This window comes from Archocentrus centrarchus, chromosome 10, assembly GCF_007364275.1.
Source record: "Archocentrus centrarchus isolate MPI-CPG fArcCen1 chromosome 10, fArcCen1, whole genome shotgun sequence".
Lineage (NCBI taxonomy): Eukaryota > Metazoa > Chordata > Actinopteri > Cichliformes > Cichlidae > Archocentrus > Archocentrus centrarchus.
Genome location: NC_044355.1, coordinates 10693965 through 10720392, shown reverse-complemented (window position 1 = coordinate 10720392; position 26428 = coordinate 10693965). Strand labels below are relative to the sequence as shown.

The 26428-nt window shown below is 42.0% G+C and overlaps 1 protein-coding gene and 1 pseudogene across 1 annotated transcript; one reads left to right on the top strand and one right to left on the bottom strand.

Annotated features, from left to right (window-relative positions):
* Window positions 1-437: 437 nt before the first annotated feature.
* vimr2 (vimentin-related 2) lies at window positions 438-25721 on the bottom strand. The gene is made up of 10 exons (XM_030739730.1): window positions 25612-25721; window positions 23912-24056; window positions 23652-23810; window positions 23350-23469; window positions 19699-19794; window positions 17035-17163; window positions 14053-14184; window positions 10445-10555; window positions 10133-10257; window positions 438-1466 (listed from the first exon to the last, which is right to left on the bottom strand). Exons 1-10 carry the CDS (start codon window positions 25719-25721, stop codon window positions 1424-1426), a joined length of 1170 nt encoding a protein of 389 aa, XP_030595590.1. The 3' UTR covers window positions 438-1423.
* On the top strand, window positions 9054-9172 carry LOC115787524 (uncharacterized; annotated as a pseudogene).
* Window positions 25722-26428: the final 707 nt, after the last annotated feature.

Below are 26428 nucleotides of genomic sequence, written 5' to 3'. Positions count from 1 at the left end.
CTTGCTACATTTTTTGGGCTCTTATGAGGAACATTTTAGGACCATTGGGAAGTTGTTAAGTACACATCAAAAGACAAACATCTGTCACCTCTCCTCCGAGAAAACAGACACTTTCTGAGCCATCCGTGCTTTATGTCAGGACATTTACACACACCCTTTCTTCAGACACCGCACTGAAGTTCATGCAGTGTGGCTAATCTTATCTGATCGGTTATTAGCAGCATTTTTCATCTTTATGGCAGAGCTAACAAGCCTTTAAGATCACTAATTGCTGGGAATGTGCAAATCTTAAGCATGAAGATGAATGAAGAAGGTTCACTGAACATAAATCACTGGGCTCCACAGTATGGGGAAAAGTCTTAAGCCTGAGATTTCATGAGTGGTTCTCATGAAACAGAGGTTTTAACAAAAGAAATCACACAGCGTGGGTTGATCTCTAAAGCAACTAGTTTTATTCAATTTAAATCTAAAGTACATTTTGATGCTTGTGCAGAGGCAGCAACCAAAAGTGATTTATCACAGACAGCTTTAACATTGTGTAGAAAATAAGGAAAAGATTACTGGGGAATGTATTACCGAATGCTTATTTCCGAAATGACGGCAAATTGGGACACTGCTTTTGAAAGAAGAAATGATTAATCACACAGAGTTTTTCTTGTGGAAAGATCCAGGTGCTCATTTTGAAAGAGCTGCAGAAAAACAACTTCATGAACCATTTGAAAAGCAAACACAGCACACTGCACTCCTGACCATCAAAACCAACACAACTGTATGACTGGGAAAGCAAAGGGAAGGTGAGATGCTTTTAGTTACTGAACAAAGAGCCGTCAGTATGTTTGTTAACAGTGACGAGGTCACAGGTTAAGAGCCAGACGGAGTCTGAGTGATGGACAAGGTGATATCAGGGCGGGAATGACTCTACGGAGCCGCACAGTGTGTGTGTGTGTGTGTGTGTGTGTGTGTGTGTGTGTGTGTGTGTGTGTGTGTGTGTGTGTGTGTCTGTGTGTCCTTATCTGTGATTGCGTGTGAGTCTTGTTCAACAAAGAGGGGACAAAGCATTTATGAGTCATATCAGAGAGCTGGTAAAGATAAAACCCCACTTAAGGAACTATCCCTTCCAGACGCTGAATGGATACACATTCATTGCACAGCTCCCATCCTCCCACAAGTTTTAGACAGCTCCATCTTTCTTGGAGTATCAGGGTCATCTGCCAGAGACCTGTAATCAATGGCCCGGCTTACTGTAGGCCTCCAGACAGCATTAATCTGTCATACTAAGTTTACATCTGCTCAAATTGCTGCATCGCTACGTTAAGCTTCATCGAAGTGCTGAATTGGGGTCTGTTTTTACGTGTTTCCCTTTTGTCTGTATTGGTGAGCACAGCCACACTCAGGCCAGCCAATCTGACTCTTCAGGCTTAAGTCACAGGCTGCACAGTCTCTCCTCCTCTTCCTCCACCAGACTCCTAAACCACAGAGGTACATGAAAATACAACATGAAGGTTATAACTCACAGAAGTATGAACAACATAGTAGAGATTAGCAGATACAGAATAGAAGGCTATTTTCTCAGTCACTTGATTGTCAAGTGAAATGTTAAGTAAGTCTCTTATATTAAAATCCTTCATTTCAATAAAAGCCTAAAGATTTCACACAAATAAGATACAGTACTTAGTGTAAAACTCAAGCACTGAGCCATGTAGTCTACAAGCATTTCTGAAAGACCTCACAGAATACGGGCCCACCATTGCACTAGTCCTCTTAGATGGTCCACAATCAACTGTAAATGGTATTATTGCAAAGTGGAATCCTTTAGGGACCACAGCAAATCAGACCGTAAAGTTACAGAGCGGTGTCACTGAGTACTGAGGTGCACAGTGAGGAAAATTCTCCACTGCTCTCCTGACTCAATAACTGCAGAGCTCCAAGCCTTGTCTGGCATTAATGTCGGCACAAAAACTGCGCATGGTGTGGGTTTCCATGGTGCAGCTCCTGCAGGTGGCCCAGGTGGCTATTGTGTTCTAATAGCCATCAGGGAGCAGCTCTTCTGGCTACAAAATGAAGAGCAGTTGTTTGGAAATTTATGAGAAAACAACATCACTTTTCAGTTGGTTTATGACCCCACTTTCCTGTTTGCAATCACTAGCTTCAAGTCTTATTTCAGCCATTCCCAAATTTAACATTGCTGTGGCCCATTCTGAAACCTGAAAATCTCCACACAAACCTTCATTTACAACTTCGTCACATGACCCAATCGTGAAGCTTTTCTTTCTTTGTATTTTCACTGATTGTTATGACTTGCTTCTTAAATTTAATTATTTCTTTTTAAAATTTAAATATATAGAGGCAATAAACTAAATTCCAGAACTGAAAATTAAACTTTATTGTAAATGATTTCTTGAAGCCCACATGCAGTACTTTAATGGCTTAGCAGGGTCTGCACTTTGGGAATCACTGTCTTATTCAATTCCACATGATCACATGAAAATCCTCTCATTTGGAGTAAAATAGATAATAAAGCAGGTCATGCTTTATTATCAGTGATAAGTTGATTATCACTTCAGCTCGGCGTTTAACACCATCCTTCCTGGCAGACTGGTGACTAAACTGTCAGATCTGGGGATACCACGCTCCACCTGTCTTTGGATCAAGGACTTCCTGACAGACCGTTCCCAGAGGGTAAGAGTAGGTCCCCACCTCTCTTCAGCCATCAGCCTCAGCACCGGCTCTCCACAGGGCTGTGTGCTGAGTCCCCTACTCTTCACCCTCTACACACATGACTGCACCTCCATACATGCCAGTAACTGCATCATTAAGTTTGCGGATGACACCACTGTGGTGGGGCTCATATCAGGCGGGGATGAGTCAGCATACCGGGACGAGGTGCAGCGGCTGTCAAGGTGGTGCAGTGAGAATAACTTGATCCTGAACACCACTAAGACAAAGGAGATGGTAGTAGACTTTAGGAGGACAACACATGTCATTCAACCTCTGTTCATTGAGGGGGATGAAGTGGAGCTGGTTTCAGATTTTAGGTTCCTGGGAGTACATCTGCAGGATGATTTGACCTGGAGTATCAATACGACCAGCATTTACAGGAAGGCCCAACAGAGACTGCATTTCCTGAGGGTTCTTAGGAGCAACTATCTGACCCAGAATCTGCTGGTGTCCTTCTACCGTTGCTGTGTAGAGAGCATCCTGACCTACTGTCTGTGCGTGTGGTTCAACAGCTGCACAGCAGCAGACAGGAAAACACTCCAGCGAATCATCAACACGGCTCAAAAGATCATAGGCTGTCCCCTGCCCTCCCTCCAGGAACTGTTCAATGCCCGCTGCCAGAGGAGGGCACAGAACATCCTCCAGGACCCCTCACACCCTGGACACTCCTTGTTTCAGCTACTGCCATCAGGCAGACGTTTCAGGACAATGAAGGCCAGAACAAACAGACTGAGGAACAGCTTTTATGCCAGGGCTATCATTGAACTGAACTCTGTGTGGTTTGGACAGTGATGTGGGGTGGTAGTGCTGACTGTGTGCGTGCGTTGGTGTGTGTATTGGGGCTAGATTCATCTTAATTTACTATTGTGCACTGTATTTTAGTAATCATTTTTATCACTCATATTTTTATTATTTTATTATTTATTGTCTGAGGCACCTAAAAGGAATGCATTTTAAATTTCGTTGTGCAACTTCTGTGTACAATGACAATAAAGATTCTGATTGATTCCTTATGAGTGACCATCAGTTTGTCAGTTAAAGCCACCTTGCTGCTCATCATGTTCTATTTCAAAACCCAGCAAACATGATTAAAACCCTGAGGTCACCTCCCTGGTCTAAGCTGGTCACGGTATGGCTGCAAAAACTGAACTGTTCATGTCGGCTTGTTGCAATCATCACTCGTTTGTCCCTGATGTCAACATTATAAACACAGAGATGCTGACTGTGAAGTCAAACAGCTCAGTAGAAACTGGAAATGGGCTCAAAGGTTTAAGGTCATGACATTATTTTGATCTTTTTTTTTATATCAAGAATGTTTTATTTTGTTTTACTCTAATAAGTAAAGAGATACCAGAACTTTCTCTTGCTAGAAAGTCTAATTTAACTTACTAATCTAAAACAACGAGGAGGTCCAGGTGGCATTCAAGAAGTTCCTCAAACCAATGTTGGAACTATTGCTCAACTATGAATAGACGTCAACAGAAACCCGCCAGCCAATGATTGTTCAACAACAAAATGTTTGCTGGGAATATCCAATTTTAGGCTTCAAAGGATGACATCACAGTGGTTACATCTACAGTTCTGGTCAGACGTTTATGTGCACTCACCACCAGCATGCATGTCATGGTAATTTGGGGCTTTTAATGACTTTTTTGAACTGTTGTTTTCCAGGGTGGAATGACTATACAGCATACATCTTTAATAAAAATAAATACATTTTAAAAAGCAAGAATTAGGTGCACAAGTTTGAAATTATCTTGGATTTTCTCTAATCCAAAATAAATTCAACTGGTGGTGCTAAAGGTTCTATAGTGTCTTTTAACTTGACAAGGCCAAGGCCTATTAACTTCTTGTTAGTGATCATAATTGACTACAACTGGTAGTTTCTCTTTGCCAGCATGAAAAGGATTTGGTTGACAGCACTCGTTGGATTGACCAATACTCAGAACAATGGGAAAGTCCAAGGAACTCAGTGAAGATCTATGAAGGAAAAGTGCAGATTTACACAATGTGTGAAGGTCTGTTGGAACTATTTCTAAACAACTGCAGATTCTAAGATTGTCTGTTCAAACAATTGTACCTACTGTAAGTACAAGTTATTCAGATGTGTCACCGTTTTGCCAATGTCTGGAAGAAAACCCAAACTCTCATGCTCCAATGAGAGGAAATTGGCTTGGATGTTCAGGAGCAACTCAGGAACCACAAATATTCAAGCCCACCACAAACTAGAAACTGCTGGAACACCAGCATCACTGTCCACAGTGAAGCAAGTTTTATGTCGCCATGAACAAGGAGGATGCCAACACCGAAAGAAGCACCTCCTCCAGAATCAATACCTTCAAGCTTGACTGAAATTTGCAGCTGCCCACAAGCCAAATGCCTTCTGGGGAAAGGTTTTATGTCCAGATGAGACAAAGATGAAACTATTTGGCCACAATAACAAGAAGTAAGTTTGGAGGAGTAAAGGTTAGGCTTTCAAACCTAAGTCAAGCATTGTAGTGGTAGCATCATGCTCTTGGGCTGTTTTGCTTCCAGTGGTAGTGGTACTTTGCACAAAGTGGATGGAATAATGAAGAAAGAAGACTATCTCCAAATTATTTTATATTACCTTAAAGCAACAGCTGAATGGTTGAAATCTGGATACATTTGGGTGTTCCAACAGGACGATGATCTCAAACACACATCAGACCTGGTTTTGGAATGAATAAAGCCTGCATGTATGATTTTGACCCAATGTGGATTTGAAAAAATCCAAAATAAATTTAAACTTGTGCACCCAATTCTTTTTTAAAGTCATTAAAGATGTATGCTATACAATCATTCCATCCTGGAAAAAGAACAGTTCAGAAAAACCATTAAAAGCCCCAAATTACCATGACATTGATGGCCATGATGAGTGTATGCAAACTTCTAACCACAACTGTAAGTTAGGGTGATTTTCAGAGTTAATTCAATGAAAGCAGCTGCCTGCTACAACTGGAAACACAGGTCATGAGAGCAGAGTGAAACAAAATATTGAATATGTTGGGTTTGGCTAGAAAATCAAAATAATAAGCAGAGGGGAGTCATTTGATATACTGATAATATAAATTAGACCAATGAACCTAACCTACAGGAAAGTGTTAATTAAAAAGGATTTTGCCCTTAGTTGAGCTACTTGTTGCTGCACCATGAAGCAGCATGAACAGACCACAAAGAACAGCAGAAAGAATTACAGTGTAATATGGATCACATTAGCAGTGAGAAAAAGTGGCGAATATCTGCCCAAACTACTCTGAGGTGCTTTCACAGGCGATAAGCCGCCCAGTAACGGCATCCTGGGGTCATTAGGGTCTTTTAAGTAGACAGTCTGCCTTGGCACTGAGAGAATAAACAACCCCCATTTTCATTTCTTATTCATGGCTTTAATCACGGATGACAAAACATCTAGTAAATAAAGCAAGGAAGGAAAGAAGTTGGCATCGTCTCTGTGTCTTTGGGACAGTCTGCTGGGTAATGAGAGGGAATTAAAACTGTGGCGAATTTGTAAATGTGTGTACGGAGCGGGAGGGTGGGGGTGGGGGGTGAACTGACATTAACAGGCTGGCATGGAGAAGAGCTGGCAGTGACCCAGCACATAGTGCTGTCCGTGTGAGGTCCTTTTTGCCCATTCTAATGAGGTATTTTGAGGGTCTGAGCTTGGGCCTACAGCGGGGGGCCCCTGGGGTCAGATGCAGTTGGATGGGCGATGGAGGGACCAGGAGGAAGCCCATGCCAGCAGGAAGAGATGGCTGAAGTGCGTCACTCCACATACCAGGATGACAGATGGTTAAACAACCTCCATGAAGGGAGGGGATGACATGAAACGTCTTCAAGGTCGCGCACAGGAAACTGCAGCACATTTCCTGTGACCCCAGTTGGACCGTGATGTCAGCCTTTTGTGTTCAGGAATATCTTATAATGGACACCGCGGATATCCAGGTGGCACTGTATGAGGCGCTTGGACAATACTGGACTTACTGTATACACAGGATCTTGTGGAAATACTCCTTGCATTATTCACAGTAGTACCTTTATAGAAAGAGGACGAACATGTAATATTCATATATATATATTGGTGATTTGCTCATGTGTGAAGAATGCCAAACGTAAACAGAGTTTTGAGCTAATTTTAATCTAATAAAATCATCTCAAGGCCTTTATGTGCTTTGTCCCAAACAACTTATTTCTCCTGACATGTTTAAATATTATGTGGCACCTTTTTGAGCATTGAGGAGGACCATCTGTTTTCATTTTAGCCTCTACCACAGAGATGAGACTCCACTGTACATGTCAGGGAAGGCTCAGGGTCTGTAGATATTAACTGCAATCAGATAATACAGCAGCTGACTTTATGACTTCAGCACCTTTAACATGAGATGACAAACTAATCAGTAAAATCGCATGATGCAGTGTTTTTCTTTCCCCAGCAGACATGGGTGTCCTCTTGACTGACAGTATTATTAACAATTAAACCACGCCATCCTAAAGTCTTCTCATGTGTGTTAACATTTTATTGGTCTCACTTAAGAATAACAACCCGCAGCTCTGTAATGAGGGTCGTGAAAGCACAGAGGTTTATATTCATGGCAGCTCTTCATTTCAAAATGTGGAAAAGAGGCATGGATAAGCACTTGTATGTTATGGTCTGTCACAGCACTTTAAGTTTTATGGTTAAAATGTGATTTCTGCTATGAAACACATGATCTGAAAGACACAGCAGAATAATTACATTAAATAGATTACAAAGATATCAAGTGCAATATATTACACTTTATTATCTATTAAGTATTAGATTTTAATATTTTATCAGTTTTATTATTACATTAGAGTGCAATAATAACTATTGAATATGACAGGCATGCAAATTGCATTTACTTATCGGTCTATGAGTCATAGACTGTAAATAAAACATGAATGCAGCCACTGTGATATTACCTGCTGGTTTGTGGATTACTGTTGTGAAACCTTGAGTATTGAAACAAGAGAGTACAACTTAGCATTATATGAGCAATGGATAGCTAGAGTGCATCTATAATTCACTGTAATATAAAATGGGATTACAGGGGTAGGGTAAGAAGCACAGACATCCAGAGGGAGCTCGATGTAGAGTCCCACTGCTCTGATCAGGATGGGAGGAGACCCTACAGCAGACCCAGAAATCACTGGAGAGATTATATATCTCGTCTAGACTGGGAGAGCCTTGGGATGCTTGAGAACTGGAAAACGTTGCTGAGGAAAAGGACGTCTGGACATCTGCTTAGCCTGTTACTGTAACCTGACTTACAGTCATGCAAAAAAGTAAGTTTTCACAAACACAAAGTAAACCCCATGACTCAGTAGTTTAGCAGCAATTGCTTAAAGTAATCATTTTCTGTGTGATTTTATCAGTCTCTCACATTGTTGTGGAGGAATTCTGGCCCACCCTTCTTTACAGCACTGCTTCAATTCATTGAGGTTTGCGGGCATTCATGAATGCACAGCTCTCTAAAGGTTTTCAGCCGTTCTGTTGCAGATTTGCTGCTGTGCTTGGGATCACTGGCCTGTTGCATGCCCTGGTTTCAGATGTCAGATAGATTGCCTCACATTTAACTCTAGAACACTTTAGTATACAGTAATCCCTCGCTACTTCACGGTTCGCTTTTCGCGGACTCGCTGTTTCATGGGTTTTCAATCAATATTAGTGTAAAATATTTATTGTGGTATTTTCGCTGTTTCGTGGGTTTTTGTGGTACCCGTTCTTCACATGCATAGTACAGTACGTGTTGTACAGTAATGTATATATTTGGTGTATATGTGTGTGGGAAGGTTTTGTAAAAACTTAAAATAGTGTATAACTACTAAAATAATGTATAAATATTAAAATAAATATAGCGTCCCTACTTCGCGGATTTTCACTTATCGCGGGTGGTCCTGGAACGTAACACCCGCGATAAGTGAGGGATTACTGTACAGAGGAGTTCATGGTCGACTCAGTGACTGCAAGGTGCCCGGGTCCTGTGGCTGCAGAACAAACCCAACTCATCACCCCTCCACCACTGTGCTTCACAGGTGGTAGGAAGTGTTTGCACTGATGTAAAAGCTGAAGTTTTGGTTTTCACCAAACATGGTGCTGTGCATTATGACATACGTGTTCAGTCTTTTTCTAATTGGACTGTCATAAATTTAACATTTAAAGCCTAACTGAGGCCTGTTGAGTCTGAGATGCAGCTCTTGTGTTTTGGGTGTTTTTTTGGGTTTTTTTGCAGTTTCTCTCAGCATTGCATGCTTGGAGTGAATTTGCTGGGACATGAGTTCCTGTGAAGATTCTGACACTGACTTAAGGCCATACAACCCTGAGCAAACCCGATCTTGTTTGATCTCGGAAGCTAACCAGGGCCAGGCTTGGTTAGTACTTGGATGAGAGACCACATGGGAAAACCAGGTGCTGTAAGCTTGTGGCTCAGGAGGTAGAGCAGGTCATCTACTAATCGGAAGGTTGGTGATTTAATCCCAGCCTCCATGCCAAAGCATTCCTGGGTGAGATGCTGAACCCCGGGTTGTTCCTGATGCATTAATTGGAGTGTGAATGTGTGCACAAATGTTAGAAAGTATTTAGATGTAGAAGTGTAGGGAAAAAAAGTGTTTGGGTGAATGAAGACATGTTGTATAGAGTGCTCAAGTAGAAAAGCGCTATATAAGAACCAATCCATTTATCATTTGTGTTAACACACCGGAATGTGCCAAAACTTCTGCTTTTATAGATGATTAGTTTATCAACTGCAGTTTATCAAGTCCGTTTGATTAGTAGCAGCTGACTGCTAGTTACGCTCTTAGTTCCTATGGAAGCAGGAAGGATGTACTTTGTGTTTCACGTGCCTTTAAGTGGAAAAAGATGGATGGACAGATCCACGCCCCAAGTCTGGTTAAATATAAATCTTAATACAACTACAACAGGTGAGTTACATGACAATTCATCTCATGGACAGTAATCACAATTGGGAAAATAATTATCTATAAAGACCAAAACTTCCTTTGGAACTAGGATGGGAATATATTTACTTCTGTTGTAAAGTTGGGCATTTTCATTTGGGAGTCTTTGGGGACTGACAAGCTTTTGGAGCCAGTCTTAAATTGTCATTAAAAGGAATTGAAACTGTTTTTGTCATGTCTGCATTGGCGTCATTTTCCATAGCTGGAAGTTGTTGCTGCCTATCATGAACCTAATCGGATAACCAAAACCTTTAAGTTGATCACTCATATATATTTATTATTGGGCATCTATGCTCTCTATCCTCTGTTATCACTGTTGCAAACCTTACCTGGTTATCTTTGCATTTTGAAGCCACAGCTGTCTTTTATTCACTGCAATTAAAAACTGCAGTAGCCAGATTTTTTAAATATCAAACTCTCTGACCTGTAGGCAGCAATCTCCATGTCTCTGGCCATCTTCTCAGTGAGCAGGAACTTATAGTCTTCACACTGCTCCTTCATCTGTTCTTGGAGGTTGTCCTTCTGCTGCCTCATTTCATCTATAGTACCCTAAATAACACACACACACACACACACACACACACACACACACACACACACACACACACACACACACACACACACACACACACACACACACACACACACCAAAGAGTAGAGGATGAAGTTGAATGACAGAATGAGCCCAAAACACTGGTCCATTACAGGTTTTGCATTAATCATTCCATTGTTATACCTCCAAATCAGCTATCTCATCCCTGTATGCAGCCTTCTTCATTTCAACCTCGTCCTCCAGCTCCTCGTTATGCTTCTCAAGCTCATCAAGCTCCTTCAGTAGCTCTGAAATCTGCAGGAGTAAAGAAAGGCAGTTATTCATTCAACATATATCTTCAAAACAAACATCTATATTGAATTATTTTGTTCAGTTCAAGAACAGCAGCTAAGGAGTGCTTCAGTTAGACAACAAAGAGCTTCAACCTTTGGTAAATGGCAGCCATCTTATCAGCCATAAACCATATTTCCACATTAAATGATGATTCACATAACAGGTTACAAACAGCAAAAAGCAGAAGGGAGGGTGGGACATGGAAATGAGAACAAACAGACATGTGGGGTATCATGGCATTTATAGATGTACAAACAGAAGGGGAGTGTTTGCACTGTGGTCCTACTCCTGAACTTCAGAAAAATTATCTCCAAATAAAGCCAAAAACAAGAGCAGATGTTGGATTTGTGGTTGTCAGTCGGCCAGAAACTGGACTTGGATATACAGTACCAGTCAAAAGTTTGGACACACTTACCCATTTATTTGAATGGTACTGTATGCTAATGTTTCTCCATATCTGCTGGATATCTAAAAACAGGCAGCCAACATGGCAGCCAACACCATAACAAGCTGAATGTTATACATCAGTTGTAAACCATCAGGGAGACCTGACGACGGTCCTCAGTGAGGCTTTCTCCAAGAGCTGCTTTGGCACTATGAGTTGGTCCTACACAATATTATACATTGATCAGTGCATGTGAAATAGATTTCATGACATTTCTTGTTTCCAGATGGTGATCCCCTGACAATTCTTCTAGCACTACAACACGGTTGTTGTTTGCATCTTTGAGAATAAATATCTGAGCAGTTATTGGATGGATTGCCATGAAATTTGGTTCACACAATTATGGCCCCCTCAAGAGGAATTACAATTACTTTGTTAGTCTCCTGACTCAATGCCTCAATTTAAAGCCAGTCCCATTAGTCCCCACTGCACTTTGTCATGATTGCTAACTGAAAACATGGATTGAAAGTGAGCTCTAGCTACAACAGAAGCATGCAAATGAATCCAATGAACACAGATAGAACAGGTTACTTTACTTTGACCACATACTAACTGAGGAGCATGCCTTCCCCTGCCATGAGTAATTACAGCAATCACTGAAGTTCAACAATTAGCTGTCACAGCCAGATGGGTATCCAGGCAGTCTTGCTAGACTTTCAGCCAGATCATGTGACCACAAGACGACCCGATTACTACTCACAGGCTGATGGAGACTTCCCAAACTGGGTGAGTCACTTACTCTCCTTGGCATGAAAAGTGGAGTCTGGCCTTGTATGTATATGTGAGTGGTGGTGGACAAACCCATCACAGCCTGTTCTATTATATACATTTGTATGTCAGGGCTGATTTCACTGCAATCTGTTTGTTTGGCCATGTTGTCTCTCAGTGAGAAACCAGACCCGAGGCATCCATCACAGGCGAAGAGGAAACAGAGCAGATCAGGCCGTGCTGCCCATCCGTCAGCCTGGACGGCGCAGAAGTGAGGCTGCATACTGAAGAAAAGTAGATGATGTTGGGAGAGTTGTGCTGTGGTTACAGAGGCTCACTGTTTATTTAAAGAGCTGGAGGTAGAGCCACATTAATGAGAACCAAACCACCATGTTTGCTACAGATGTGGTTAGGTGCCAGCTGTGGTCAGACCACTGATGGATACTAATGCAACCAAGGTGGACAAAGACATGTGTTTACCTGAGTCACAGTTTCCTGGTTCGACTCTTTATTCACATCTCACTTTGTTGTCCATTTCCTTCAAAGGTTCTTTGCTTCCTTGGTAATTTATTCTAATTATTTTTTTTGCAAGCTGGATGACAAATTAAGGTTTATTTCCTTTCCACTCAGTGTGTGTGTGTGTGTGTGTGTGTGTGTGAGAAGTTTTAAGACGTTTATGACACTGCAGGCACTCTGAAAGACTGTACTTAATAACTGAGGACGCAGAAGGCAATAAATCCTGTCTGAGCTGCAGCCGAGCCCTTCACATCTCCTGCTGAAAATGTCCGCAGAGTAAACACTCTGGTCAGCAGGATCTCCCACACTGTTGCTCTGCTGTCACTCAACCACACTCAACTGCCTATGCCTGCTGTGGGAAATCATTCATTTTCACCATTACATCAGATTTAGGGGCTGATGACCGATGCAGAGCCAGCTGATAGATGTTAAGATTCCTCTTTTCTTTTTCAGTAAAGAGGTTGAAAATGTATTATGGAAAGATCAGAATCAGCAGGCAGTAAAGGACTTAAATGATGTGTAAAGAAAGGTCTTTTCACCTAAAACAAAAATATTCTTTCTTGGCAGTTGTGATCAAGTTGTGCCTGTCCTGCAGACAGTCTTGATTTTATATTTCTCACAGGTGTGGAGGCAGAAGTCAAGTGAGTGCTGATTGTGGCACCCAAACAAAAACAAAAAAAAAAAAAAAAAAACTGCTTTCTTGCCAAGAGTTAGATGAGAAGATTGTATCACTCTCATGGAGTTGTGAAGAAAAAAAAGAAACATTTTCACAGGACTCTGTGCAGTCACGTGAAAAACTAAGTACACCCCTCGTGCTTCCATAGGAATTAAGAGGGTAAGTAGCAACAAGGTGCTGATAATCAAATGCACTTGATTAATTAATCATCTGCAAGCATGACTACCTCTATAAAAGATCTTTTTTTTTTTTTTTGGCAGTTTGCTGGTCTGGAGCTTTCAGGTGTGTTAACACATGAAAAACTCAGAAAAACTGCAAAAAAAATAGAATAAAATCCAACATGACTGTAGATAAAATAAAAAAATACAAACTGATCCTTTTTGCTGTTGGAAGTGTCATCTCAACAGTTCACAGTTTTACCATGGGGAAAATGCGTCATGTGTCATATCTGGCTCTCATCATATATCAGGAATGATCTTTTCTTGTTATACTTATTTGTACAACACGCTGTATGATGTTGGGTTATTTTCCTAACATGTTGGTTCAAGCCCTGTTCTAGTTGTAAGCAAAAGCATGTGCTGCACCCTCAGCTTAACAATTTGCTAAAGTAGAACAATTTACTGCATTATTTTACATAACTAATTTACAAAGCATGCAAATTAGAGTCTGCTTTCCAAATATATGCGGCCAAACCAAAGATATTAAACATACCAATCACATAATGTCATACTCTATTACACTGTAAACTACAACTGAGTCTTTGGCTTTGATAATGGCTGTTTTTTCCAGATGAAATTTACTGTAGGTGTATAAAAAATGGACAAATTATTTCTTTTTTCTTTTTTTTTTTTGCAGCTGAACATGACTTTTAGGAGCAGCCCCACTAACTAAAATTGAACACCATGTCATTTTGTTCTTGAGGCAACTTGCGCTGGATCAGTTAGTTTCCTTTCTATGCAGGTCTGCAAGAGATTTGGAAGCTCTCAAAAGCTTGGCAAACAAAACCAAAACGCCCCGTGTTGATGTAAAGCACAAGTTTACTCAAAATAAACTGTGCTTTTTGTAATTTGGCTCAACAAACCCTTTAAGGAAAGGGCAGGGGAGCCCACTCACCAGCATCTTTATCTCACCAACGTCCTTTATCTTTGTCAAGTCTTTGACCGTTGACCCTGCAGTTCCTTCCACTTCCACTTCCTTTCCATCACCACCGCAGACCACAGCAGAGGAGGCTGCACCACACTCATACTGAAGACACAAAAAAATGGGAAAAAAAATGGCTTTTGGTTGTTCTCTTTTGAGTAATTAAGTACACTAAGCAATCAGAGCCACTCATGCTGGCTGATGGTTAAAGCTCTCTGTGTACATCAGATTCATGATTAGCCAAAACATGAAGGCACACAGGTGTGTGGGAGTCTGCCAGCAATCACCATTACTGCTCACAACCAATAGCAATCATTTTAGCATTGAGACAATTGCATCTCGTAATCGAGGCCAGGCACAGACAGGACGGTGTCCAGCTGGTGAGGAAAAAGGCTGAGTGGGAGGGAGAGAGTGAATAGACAGGGTTTAAAGAACAAGAAAAACATCGACGTACATAGACAGGCAAATAGTCATGCCTCAAAATTAAATGCACACACGCGTCCACTTCGGTGCAGCTAAGGAGCCTGGGAAGGCGGCCTGCAGTCTGATTGCAGCCCTGACCTCTGAACCAGGCAGCCATCCTCACCTCAGAGGGGGTCAGACCCACCGGAGCTCCAGTCTGACCCCATTGCAGGACCTCGGTGCTGTAATACGCGCGCACGCACACTCTCTCACACACTCTCTCTCACTCACACACACACACACACACACACACACACACACACACACACACACACACACACACACACACAGGTGGACAAAGGCATTCTGTTCGGGTCCAGAACAGCACCTCTGATTTCCAAGTTCTTCCCTGATGTTGTGTTAAGAGGTAAAAAAAACAAGTGGGAGTCTCGTTGTGTGATTTGTGAAAGCTGAGAGTTGTGTCTCGACCTGACCGGTCTGCTTCAGAGAGACAGAGCGAGGGTGGTGCAGTGAGAATAGTGGGGTTAATCATGAGGAGGATGAGGAGCTGGTCACTGGAGAGACTGTCAGTCAAGATCTCTTAATTAATTCAGTTCAATTCAATTTTATTTATATGTCGCCAAATCACAAGAACAGTCACCTCAAGGTGCTTTATATTGTAAGGTAAAAACCCTACAATAATACAATTCAATGAGCAATGCTGACAATGGGAAGGAAAAACTCCCTTTTAACAGGAAGAAACCTCTGGCAGAATATCAAAATAATACATTAGAAGTGAAATACATGCACAACTATAAGCTGCAAAAGGTACTTAGAAGTATAAAAACCCAGTAAGACAAGCTTATTGTTCCTATTACTCCCTCCCAAGGTATCTTCTGGCCAATACACAAAGCTAGATTACAATACATCAGATTATTCTGTCATGAAATCACTCAGCGCTGGCTGTCTGGCTGTCTGGCTAGCTGGTGAGCATATCATCGAGTAAAGCTAAGACCACACCAGATAAATTTATGCTGGGAGATTTGTCTCCCCTGAATATGATGCATGGCCAAAAAAAAAAAACCTTTGAGAACCCCCTGTTTAGTTTAATTTAAGTTTTCCCTAAACCAGATTGATATTTCCCTCTATTTTGAGATCATGATTAAAACAGTCAAGCAGCGATAATGTGTGTTTCCATTCTATGTGTCTGTGTATTAGCCCGGTGGCTAAACTTTTTGCGACATATCCCCGTTTACCCAACAGCCAGTTTCGATAGCCGGGGATCGGTCCGCCAGGGCCTCCGCCCTCGGCCACCGCCCGACACACACTGCACCCGACCCCTACGACACCTCCTGCGGGTGGTGGGCCTGCAGGAGGTCGGGCCCATGTAACCTCTTCGGGCTGCGCCCGGCCAAGCACCACGGGCTAATGCCTGGCCACCAGACGCTCTCCCTCGAGCTCCCTCCCCAGGCCTGGCTCCAGGGTGGGGCCCCGGTAACCCTATCCCGGGCAGGGTAAACTGTTCCCTTGTTTTTTCACTCATAAGGGTCTTCTGAACCGCTCTTTGTCTGGACCCTCACCCAGGACCAGTTTGCCATGGGAGACCCTACCAGGGGGACAAGCCCCCAGACAACATAGCTCCTGGGATCACTGGGACACACAAACCCCTCCACCACGATAAGGTGGCGATTCACGGAGGAGGGGCTCAGAGTAGAGCCGCTGCTCCTCCACATCGAAAGGAGCCAGTTGAGGTGGCTCGGGCATCTGATTAGGATGCCTCCTGGCCGCCTCCTGGGTGAGGTGTTCCGGGCATGTCCCACCGGGAAGAGGCCCCGTGGTAGACCCAGGACACGCTGGAGAGATTATGTATCTCGGCTGGCCTGGGAACGCCTTGGGGTCCCTCCGGATGAGCTGGAGGAGGTGGCTGGGGAGAGGGAAGCTTGGGCTTCTCTGCTTAGGCTTCTGCCCCCGCGACCCGGCCCCGGATAAGCGGAAGAAAATGGATGGATGGATGGATCCCCGTTTACCCACTCCACAAATTTTGAAGAAAGAAGGTTTAATTTTTGGGATATAAGGTCAACGCAACAACATTCAACATTTTTTTCATTCAACAAAGTTTCCCTTTGTAGTACAGCCCCAACAAGCAGTGGCTGTATGGCCCACAGATTGTGACAAATATATATGTGGGGCTCTAATTTAGTCTATGAAGACATGAACACAAGAGTCCAAACACTGCATCATTCCTCAAGTTATAACAGAACAACAGCCTATCATATTTTCAGTCTGGATATTTAACTAGATTTCCTTTTTGGGTTTTTTAGAATTTTAAGTAATGTATTGAATATGTATGTTTTTCCCTGTAAAACCACTGCCTAAAAAGTGACTACAGCCATAAAATAAGTGAAGTGCAGTTTAAAGGGCCCCATTACGCTAATTTCTGGCTTTTCATTTTTGGGCTCTACTCGAGCAATGGTGCAGCTCCTCAGTTCACCCATGGTATGGTGTGCTGTGGTTCTCTGTGGGGTTTTGTGTTTTATGTACTCTGTGTTGTACCTGGAGCGCCTCAGCCAGCTGGCAGTAGTACTTTTTTACATCCAAGGCCGGAGCGATGTCAGGGCTGCCAAATTTAATCACTGCTGCCCCCGTGGTCCCAGCATTGGGTTCCAGCAGATCCTCCACTGCCTGCTCACACATGCAACACATACAAATGCACAATGATGAGGTATATTTTGATCCTGAACTGTAATGACATACATTTATTTATTACACCGTTCTTAATGCCATTTTTTAGATATCTGCACTTTACCTGAGTGTTTCTATATGGTGTAACTCATAATATTTCATCAAACCCCCCCCCCCCCCCCCCCCCCCCCCTTTTTCTATGTCCTCCTCCACCACATCCACAAACCTGGTCTTTGGCTTTCCTCTTTTCCTTTTGTCTGGCATCTATATCTTTCACATCTTTCTCCCAGTATACCCAGTATCTCGCTTCCACACATGTCCAAATCAACTCTATCTCAACTCTTGTACTTTGTCCCTGAACCATCCAGCTGAGCTTAGAGTGATCAGATCCCAACAAACTAAATGTGGATCACAGTGCATGTTTGTGTGGGACAATGTTGGCATTACTAATGCCGAGAGGTGGTTTCATCTTTTAAAATATCTAACTTGAAACATAAACATTAATACAACTTTCCTAATTCCGCTTTCTTCTTTACCTCTGAGTATTTAAACTCATTTAACTTCACTACATCTACTCTTTGTATCCACACCATTCTGCTGTAATTCCTCTCATGTTGCTCCAACTAATTTTCATTCCCGTTAATAAAACCACAAAACACTTTTGGCAATGAGGAACATTTTGCTGACATTTTGCTGTGGGAGTGGCGCAGTGGGTAGGTGCTCGCCTTGCAGCGGGAAGGTTGCAGGTTCAAGCCCCTGTCCTTGCGCTGCATTGTGTCCTTGGGCAAGACACTTAAACCACATTGCCTAACGGTAGCGCTGGCTGCATGACCGCAGATGCTCGTCTCTGGATGAGTGATCTGGAATGATTATTTTGTTGTCTGCCTTGTGCGCACAATGATAATGAGTTGAATCTAACATCTAACATAAAATATATGCATATTTATCCGATTGCAGGATTTTTACCCAAGGTTGGTTTGTTTGTTTTTTTACAAGCACCTAAATATTTCTTCCATTACTGCCAATAAAAATATGAATAGGGGAGATGATTTCTTCAATCAGAAAGAAAGTGAAGTGCTGAAACTCAATCTGCACATGCTCAGAAGAATTTCCCCCCTGCCCGGGAAAATGAAGCAGGATCAATTTAACGTTGATAGAAAAAAAAAGTACTTAGAGGTATAAAAGGTCATTTTTCTTCTGCTGCCTGAAATTTGAAACTTAAAAAAATGCCATCCATATATCAAAATCAGAAAATTTTGACTTACTAACTCAAACATAACCCAAAATTTTGACTTTTGGGTCGGAAAAGAAAAAATGTTTCTGTGGCGGAAACAAGCGTCCATAAACTCTTGATCTTTTGAATCCCTTTTCAACAGTTTCCTGTGCTGACAGGCAGTAATAACATGTTTTTCCACTGGAGGGAGAAAAAAAATCTACACAAGTGTGGGGAGAACATGCAAACTCCAGGCACCCGAGGTTTGAACCCTTGTCATTATTGGTGAAACTGTATCAGGTGTATTATTACTTAATACACATATATATATTTATTATATCAAAAGATGACTAATATATTTCAAATGGTCCATAAGACACCCGACACCCCTACAACACTGTAAAAAAAATACTCAGGTACAAGTACATGTACTGCCACGTGTGTTGTGCAGTAGAAGCATAAAGTGTCATGCGACGAAGCACTCAGGAACATTTTTACCTAAAACATTGCTGCAAACGCACATACAGCAAAGGCCTCGACATGCATGTCTGCAACTACACATCAGTTACAGAGAAAATGAACTGCTACAGAGCTGCAGTGGCAGACCAACATTTTTCTCCCTTTTCACTGCACCTACATAACGACATGGCTGCCGATTTGTCAGGGGAATGTGGGGTATCTGGAAGTGGCGATAATAACAGCAGTTAATAAAACAAAGGGAACTTCTGTTTTCATTTGGTATTCAGCCGCATTTCCCGGACAGGGAGTTATCGAGCGTGTCCCAGAGGGAGTGTGTTAAACGCCGGGCAGCCCGGCTTTGCAGAGGAAAAACACAGAGTGATGGAGCTGCTCCTGCCTCAGCTGCCTCCCTCCTTCTCTCTCTCTCTCTCTGCCTGCTGTCTGCAGACTCTAGATCTGATACTGGGGTGCGTCTGTCATCTCCTGGTGAGGTGGAGAAAATTGTAGAAGGTAAAGGGAGGTGTGTGTGTATGTGTGTGTGTGTGTGTGTGGGGGGGGTGATATGGATGTGTATAGAATATGTTTGCAAACATGTGCTTTTTTTAAAGAAGCAGTGCAGAATTTTGGCCTCCGGTTGTTCGAGTGGAGTGAAACTAGTAACAACATTTTATACTGTTTGACATATTCGAGAGCTAGAGAATATCCGAGGTCATCGGAGCTGTGTTTGTCACCACAGGTCTGGGCATTTCTCCAACACTCCTGTCTGACCTAAGTGCTACATTCTGAGCCATTTCTGTGGCTATAAAGTATAAACTGTTCCTGTTTCATCACACTGCAGCTACACACTGAACTCTTTCTCTCACCGTCCTGTGCTGGGTCTTCATGTTGGCCAGCTGCTGCTCATAGATAGCCACTTGCTCCCTCAGAGCCAAACACTCTGCTGTCACAGCATCCACTTCCTGTAAAAGAAAGTAAAGCTATCAGATAAGTTGAACTTCATTTCTGGAGGTGTCTAAGAGGAGTGCTCTGCAGTTTGTGAACTAAATCAAACCACAGGTGGAACAAACATAAAGAAAGTTGTTTCCACCCTGAAGACCAATTTTAAGAACCATCAGCACCTACCACTCTGAACAGCAAGTACACGCCGCAGTGCAGAGGAAAAGGGAGGAGCAGGAGGAAGAAGAGAAGGAGGCTAACTAGACACAAAAGCCTTGTCGCCCAATCCATTTGCCGGCAGGGGTTCTGAATTCTTTAACTCTTTTTAAAGAACCAGATTAATTGGTGCTGAATGCAATTACTGTGTGTGCCTGCATTTACATTTGGGTGCATGAGGGGAAAGTTTGGTGGTGAAGTTGTGGATACTTGCTGGGAGGGTAGCAGGGTCACTAATGTACCGCAGCAGTCTGGACCTGCTGCTGCTGCTGGGGTGAAGCCTATTGTAATTATTTATACTGCAGAGCTTTAACATGCTATTCACAAATGTCTTTGACTCAAGTTCTTGTGATCCACTTACTGAAACGTGCCCATTTCCAGCTCCATATTTTTAATTCTTCACTCTACTAGAATAGCTTTGCATAATTCACTGTTCAAAATAAGCTGTTCAACTTTCTGGGATGCACTATTTGAAATCTTGACCATGTTTAAAATGAGCATCTACCACTGTAACAGTATAACAGAAAATAAGGGAACATATGTTGGGTCAATTTTGTTTCTTCCAGACATCAGTTTGATAAATTTAAGTCTACTACGCACTCTAATTTAAGCTCTGTTTTACTCACCCCGACTCCTGGGGGAAATTTTGCCTTCAGAACTGCTATAATTCTCTGTGGCATAGATTCAACAAGATGCTGGAAACAATCCTCAGAGATTTTGGTCCATATTGACATGAGAGCATCACATAGTTGCTGCAGATTTGTTGGCTATGCATCCATGATGAGAATCTCTCATTCCACCACATCCCAAAGGTGCTCTATTGGATCTGAAGTTTGTGACATGGCACATTATATTCTGCTGGAAGCGGCCATCAGAAAATGGCTAAACTGTGATCATAAAGGGATGAATGTGCAACAATACTCAGGTAGGCTGTGGCTTTTAATATATGCTCAGTTGGTACTCAGGGGCCCAAACCATTGTACACCATTATACCACCCCCACCACCCTCAACTATTTATACAAGGTAGGATGGAGGAATGCTTTCATGTTGTTTACATCAAGTTCTGGCAAGTTCTGAATGTTGCAGCAGAAGCTGAGACTCGTCAGATCAGAGAACATTTTTCCAACCTTCTATTGTCCAATTTTGTTGAGCCTGTGTGAATTTTAGCCTCGGTTTCCTGTTTTTACCTAGCAGGACTGGTCCTCAGTGTGGTCTTCTGCTGCTGTAGCCTGTCTGCTTCAAGATTCTGCATGTTGTGCATTAAGAGATGCTTTTCTGCATACCATGGTTGTAATGAGTGGTTATTTGTGTCGCTGCTGCCTTCTTATCAGCTCAAAGCAGTCTGGTCATTCTCCTCTGACCTCTTTTTCACTCAGAGAACTGCAGCTCACTGAATATTTTCTCTATTTTGGACTATTCTCTGTAAACAGAGATGGTTATGTGGGGAAAAATAGATCTGAAATATGCCACAAAGCCTCACAGAGCTGCAGACTAAGGCTTTAACTCATCACCATAAATGGCGCCTCGTCACATCATTTTTTTTTTTTACATTTTTTAATGAGAATATTGATTAGTGCTGCTTTGCAGCAATAGAACTGCTCTGCATTTAGTTTTTTTGCCCACATGAGGTTGAAACCAGGTGGACCTTTGACCAAAAGAAAGTCTTCTAATGTAAATCTAGACCTTGTTTTCACCATAAAAAGAACCTGGATTCTGTATATGCTGAATTAATTCATCCAATCAGACTCACTGTTTTACTGCAGCCACAGAAAAAATTACAATAAGGAGGTGAAATGCGCAATCCCTGATGATGGAGTAGGAGAGAAACCGCACAAAAGCCAGCAGTATGCTTTAAAACAAACCAAATGTGGCTTTTTTATATTATGCTGACAGAAATGCAGCTTGTTGTGGGCTGATCTGTGCAGTATTCACTCCTCTCCTCCGCATCTCCGCTCTTCCTCTACCTCCCTGCCGATTTCCCACCAAGTCTTGTCACCCTGCAGCTGCTTCCAATTCAGAACCGCAGATCTGAGCCAGCAGGAACATTACGGCACCATATCACAGCCTGCGTTACATCTGTGAGGCAGAAATGAAAGTCTCCCTCGCATCTGGCCTGGTTTTGGAAAGGAAACGATGGGCTCTGGCATGTGTGAGGGAGGAAAAGTTTGGTGGCTCAGGTTGCAGTGGGCCACCAGCCCAGGCTGTGTGACTGCTGGTGATCAAAACCCACTGGGCAGCACTACAGAGAAGCAGCTGTGCCAAGCATCAGCTGGATGAGAGGGAGGCTTGACAATGCTGCCACCTAGTGCTCAAAGTATACTATTGCAACAAGGGTCCGAATGCTGAGGTTCATACTCAAGTGTTAAGTGATTTAAATGTAACATTATTTAAGTAGACATATCTACCTGAGCTTGAATATTTCTTATTTGTAATATTAAAATTATTACAAGCTAAAACTGTAGAGTAGATGTGGGACTTTACTTTCTAAAGAAGTTGATACCGTTGCATTATAGGGAAGTATACAGTGTTTCTAGAGCTAAAAATGTGGCGGTCTTAGGTGCAAACAGAAGCTCCAACTTAAGGTATCCGTCATGTTAAAATGGCCTCAAAGGTCTTCTTATTTCATATATTTTGTGTTAATTATCTGTACAAAAGTAATCAGTCATTTGTCTTTTATTTAGAAACCATTTAACCAAATTGAGAGACATAATCCCTGCAGTGTCTCGGGTCTTTCTCGGGGCCTCCTCCCAGTTGTTCATGTTTGAAACGTCTTATCTAAGGCGTCCTTAGATAAGACGCTGGCACCCTTTCATTACCAACCATCCGTAAATATAACCAATCCAATAATAAAGCCCTCGACTCTAATCAGATTATAATACACTAAAAAAATCAATATGGACAAATAGAAAAGGGCTGCTCCTTTATTTCTTCAGGGGCTGCCACATTGGAAGGATCTACATCTTTAATTTGGCACAGATTCTTATGTCAGATGAGCCTAAAAACCGTTACAACAGTATTTGAATTAAATTCTTCAGAGTCTTATAAGAGCCTCTTGTATTATATTGTATAAGGTGCTTGGCTTCCAGAACATATCCACTACTGAGATTATGTTTTAAGAACTGATCCCAAAAATGTTCACTCTGTGGGTATTTTCTATGTTAATTTCACTGTTTTCTGTATTGTTATTTAAAAAAAAAAAAAAAAAAAAAAAAAAGTACAATCAAATAAATATAGACCCATAAAAAAGCATCAATTATTCTGTATTTGACCACCAGAGTTTTGCCCTACCTATGTTTCTGAATGTGAGTTCCATGCCAAGAAGTAAAGCATACCGACAGAATACAGGTAATATAAATATTACCTCAGCAACATCATCTTGTTTCTGCTGGATGAGGATCCTCTGCTGTGAAGCCTTCTCGTAGTCTTTCCTCAGAAGCTGAAGCTCTTGCTGCAGCTCGTCTGTGTCACTCAGAATCTCATCCTGAGGTGAGAAACAGTGAGACACTGATCAATCTTGACAAGGTTATAAATAAGAGCTGCCTACTACTGTACAAACTGTGATCCAGCTGATGTGATGACATGAGACGTGCTAACAAGAAAACCTCATTTAGGCATGCCATCGCACAGAGCGACATGCAGCAGACACACCCAGCAGCACCCTACCCTCTGCTTGCGCACTCTTTCCACCGCTGCACCCAGGCTGTGGTCGGGCACCGCCACAGTGGAGGTGATGCTGGAGGGGGTCTGCCGACTGTTCAGCTTCTCCTCCAGCTCAATGATCTGACATTCCAGAGACTCGTTCTCCTCCTCAAAACAACGGGCCTAAAAGGGCACAGATTCAAATAAAGTCCGAACAGATAGCTGCAGAGGGGAGAATAAAGTGCTGATGTGTCAGTGGCAGCAGTCACAGTGTTTGCCCTCACCAGCTCAATCAGCCTGACCAGGCGGTCATTGAGGGCAGCAATGACTGTGCGGTCCTGGACAAACAGATCCAGACCTTCTTTGTTCAGAGCCTTGGCAGCTGCAAAGTCTAACTTGCCACAATGGCACTCGTCAACAGGAGCAGCCCTGAGAGAAAGACACAAAGCACCAAAGACTGGACTCAAGACTGGGCTCAAAATTGTGGAAGATTTTAGAGAAAATTAATTAGCCGCAGAGAGAAAGGCTATTAGAAGGTACTCTTAAATATCCGGTCCTTGTCATCTCTTTACTTATTTAAACATGTTTTGTTACCTCAAACCAGCCTGCTTATGTTTACATCAGGTCTGTCACTGTTCATTTATTTTGCTTTGTATAAGGTTGTAATGTTATTTGTTTTATGACCCTTTGTTTTCGCTTCTCTGTACTGTTGGTTTTTCTTTCATTTGTTCTGTTTTATGGCATGTTGTGTGTTGTTTTATTATTTCTTGTATAAACGTTTGGACACTCTCGTATACAAGATGTTTACAAGGGTGTCCAAACAAGGGGTATATCCAGATTGAATAAATTACGCCATAAACATGGCATCATGATGTGACTGGTTCAGTTTGTCTGTTTGGTACCAGGGCCACTCAGAGTTATGGATATGACACATTTAATAAAGGTCAGGCTTAGAAGTGATCAGCTTGTGAAGTCAATCTGGATCTGGATGCTGGAATTTTTGGAAGGAGTTTTCACCATTGTTACACAGGGTAAAAGTGGACATTTGTGTCAAATCGTTTAAAAAAACGACATCAGACTTAATTAACCAAAACTGTGAAACACTGGCTAATTGTTCTCTAGAAAACATCACAAACCAATCTGGATTTAGGGACTCAGCTCATGCATGGTGTGAAGGGAATTTTGAGCCTTGGTGGAGGTATGAAATCTCTGCTCTTGAACTTGAAATGCTTGACTGCATTTGACGGCACAGTAAATGAAGCTTGCACACTGTGATGGCATCTGTTTTCTGTGTGCAGGAAACGCATTTGTCACAACCAGTTGTTCTACCCCCAGAGCTAATTACTTTGACCACCTATTATGCACGTATGTGCCAAATGTAGACATTTATCTATAGGTTTTTAAACACATTGATACATTTATAGGCACATATTAGGACATTTGTTAAGTAATGAATGATCTTTGTCAACAGCTGCAGTATAGTATCTTCAAAAAATAGCCTCTGTTCACTACTTTCTATTGATATAATGCATTAAAATACATATTGGCTCAGCTTCATTTAAAAAAATGGTTTTAATGTCATCTTATATTTACTATTTAAATTCAAACTTATTTTACTCTATTCTGATTTCAGATTAGTTTTACCTCACTGAGCCTTGTTTGGTCATATTGTGTTCTAGTTTATTCAGCTAGTCTCTACTTTTTTATGCTGCTTGTTACATATTTGTGTTTGATTTCATTTTTAAGCTCTATAACAAAATAATTTCCCAACTTTCAGATAAACATGTTATCGTAAACATGTTGCCTTCTTGAACATCCACCTTTAACCTGTATAGGGGTAGGTTGCATTCTAGTCACACGCATTTTGGCCTTTTTCAGTTATAACATTTTTAAGGTGAAAATGTTATAAAAATTGGGTCACAGACAACCAGGTGGACATATTTTTACACCTTAATATCTTAAAATTGGTGAGACCCACACTGACCTGACAGAGGCCCGGTACTGCCCTGCACACCGCATGCTCAACCCTCCGTTTCGACTCCAGCTGTCGTCCTCAAACAGCTTGCGGTAAGACGACACTCTGAGCATGGCCATAGCTTTGGATGCGTTTTATCGGAGTCTGAACCCAACAGGTAAATGGAGGCAGCAGGTCCAAGAAGGGTTTTATACACACAGGGGAGCAGAATGTAGCACTGAGGTGAAGCAGACCAACTATGGCGTGAACATCACCCAGTAACAATTTCACATGCAACCGACAAGTAAGGCCCGAAACCTGCTGTGCAGTCATTGCTCATCTTCATAAGAGGCAGTGAAAAAAAAATCCAAAAAGACGGCATTGAAGTGGAACACAAAATAACTTTATATACAGTTTTATTTCTTTTAAATAAATTAAAAATACCAACAAAAACAATATCTAAGAAGTTGAAAACAAGTGTATCCTTGTGTACCTTTGAACATATCTCAATTTTATGACAAAACTGAAATGACCAAAAAAAAAACAAAAAAAAAAAAAAAACGTACACTGAATCCACAAACCGTTACATCAGCTGATACGGTGGAAAAAGACAACACATAAAATCAGAGGGTAGTGATTATACTGATTCTCCTGTTTGACATCATGAGGCTTGTATTTCTACAGACAAAATGAAAGGCTGCTGTAAAGCAGTTCTCCCAAATATGAATCCCAAATATCTGTTCCTTCTGGCTCCCGCCACCTTTTGGCAAAAGCTCAGTTCGATAAAGGCCGACAGAGGATTATGGAGTATGAATGTTAATAAGGCAGAAGAAGCTACTTCACACCA

What these genes read in the sequence shown, in the direction of transcription:
- vimr2 (XM_030739730.1), bottom strand. Translation starts at nt 25,721, where the DNA reads ATGGCCATGCTCAGAGTGTCGTCTTACCGCAAGCTGTTTGAGGACGAC. An exon ending in AAAGAGTGCGCAAGCAGAGG is followed by an intron (nt 23,470 to 23,651) that starts GTAGGGTGCTGC and finishes TTCTCACCTCAG; the next exon opens with GATGAGATTCTGAGTGACAC. An exon ending in ATGAGATAGCTGATTTGGAG is followed by an intron (nt 10,258 to 10,444) that starts GTATAACAATGG and finishes TGTGTTATTTAG; the next exon opens with GGTACTATAGATGAAATGAG.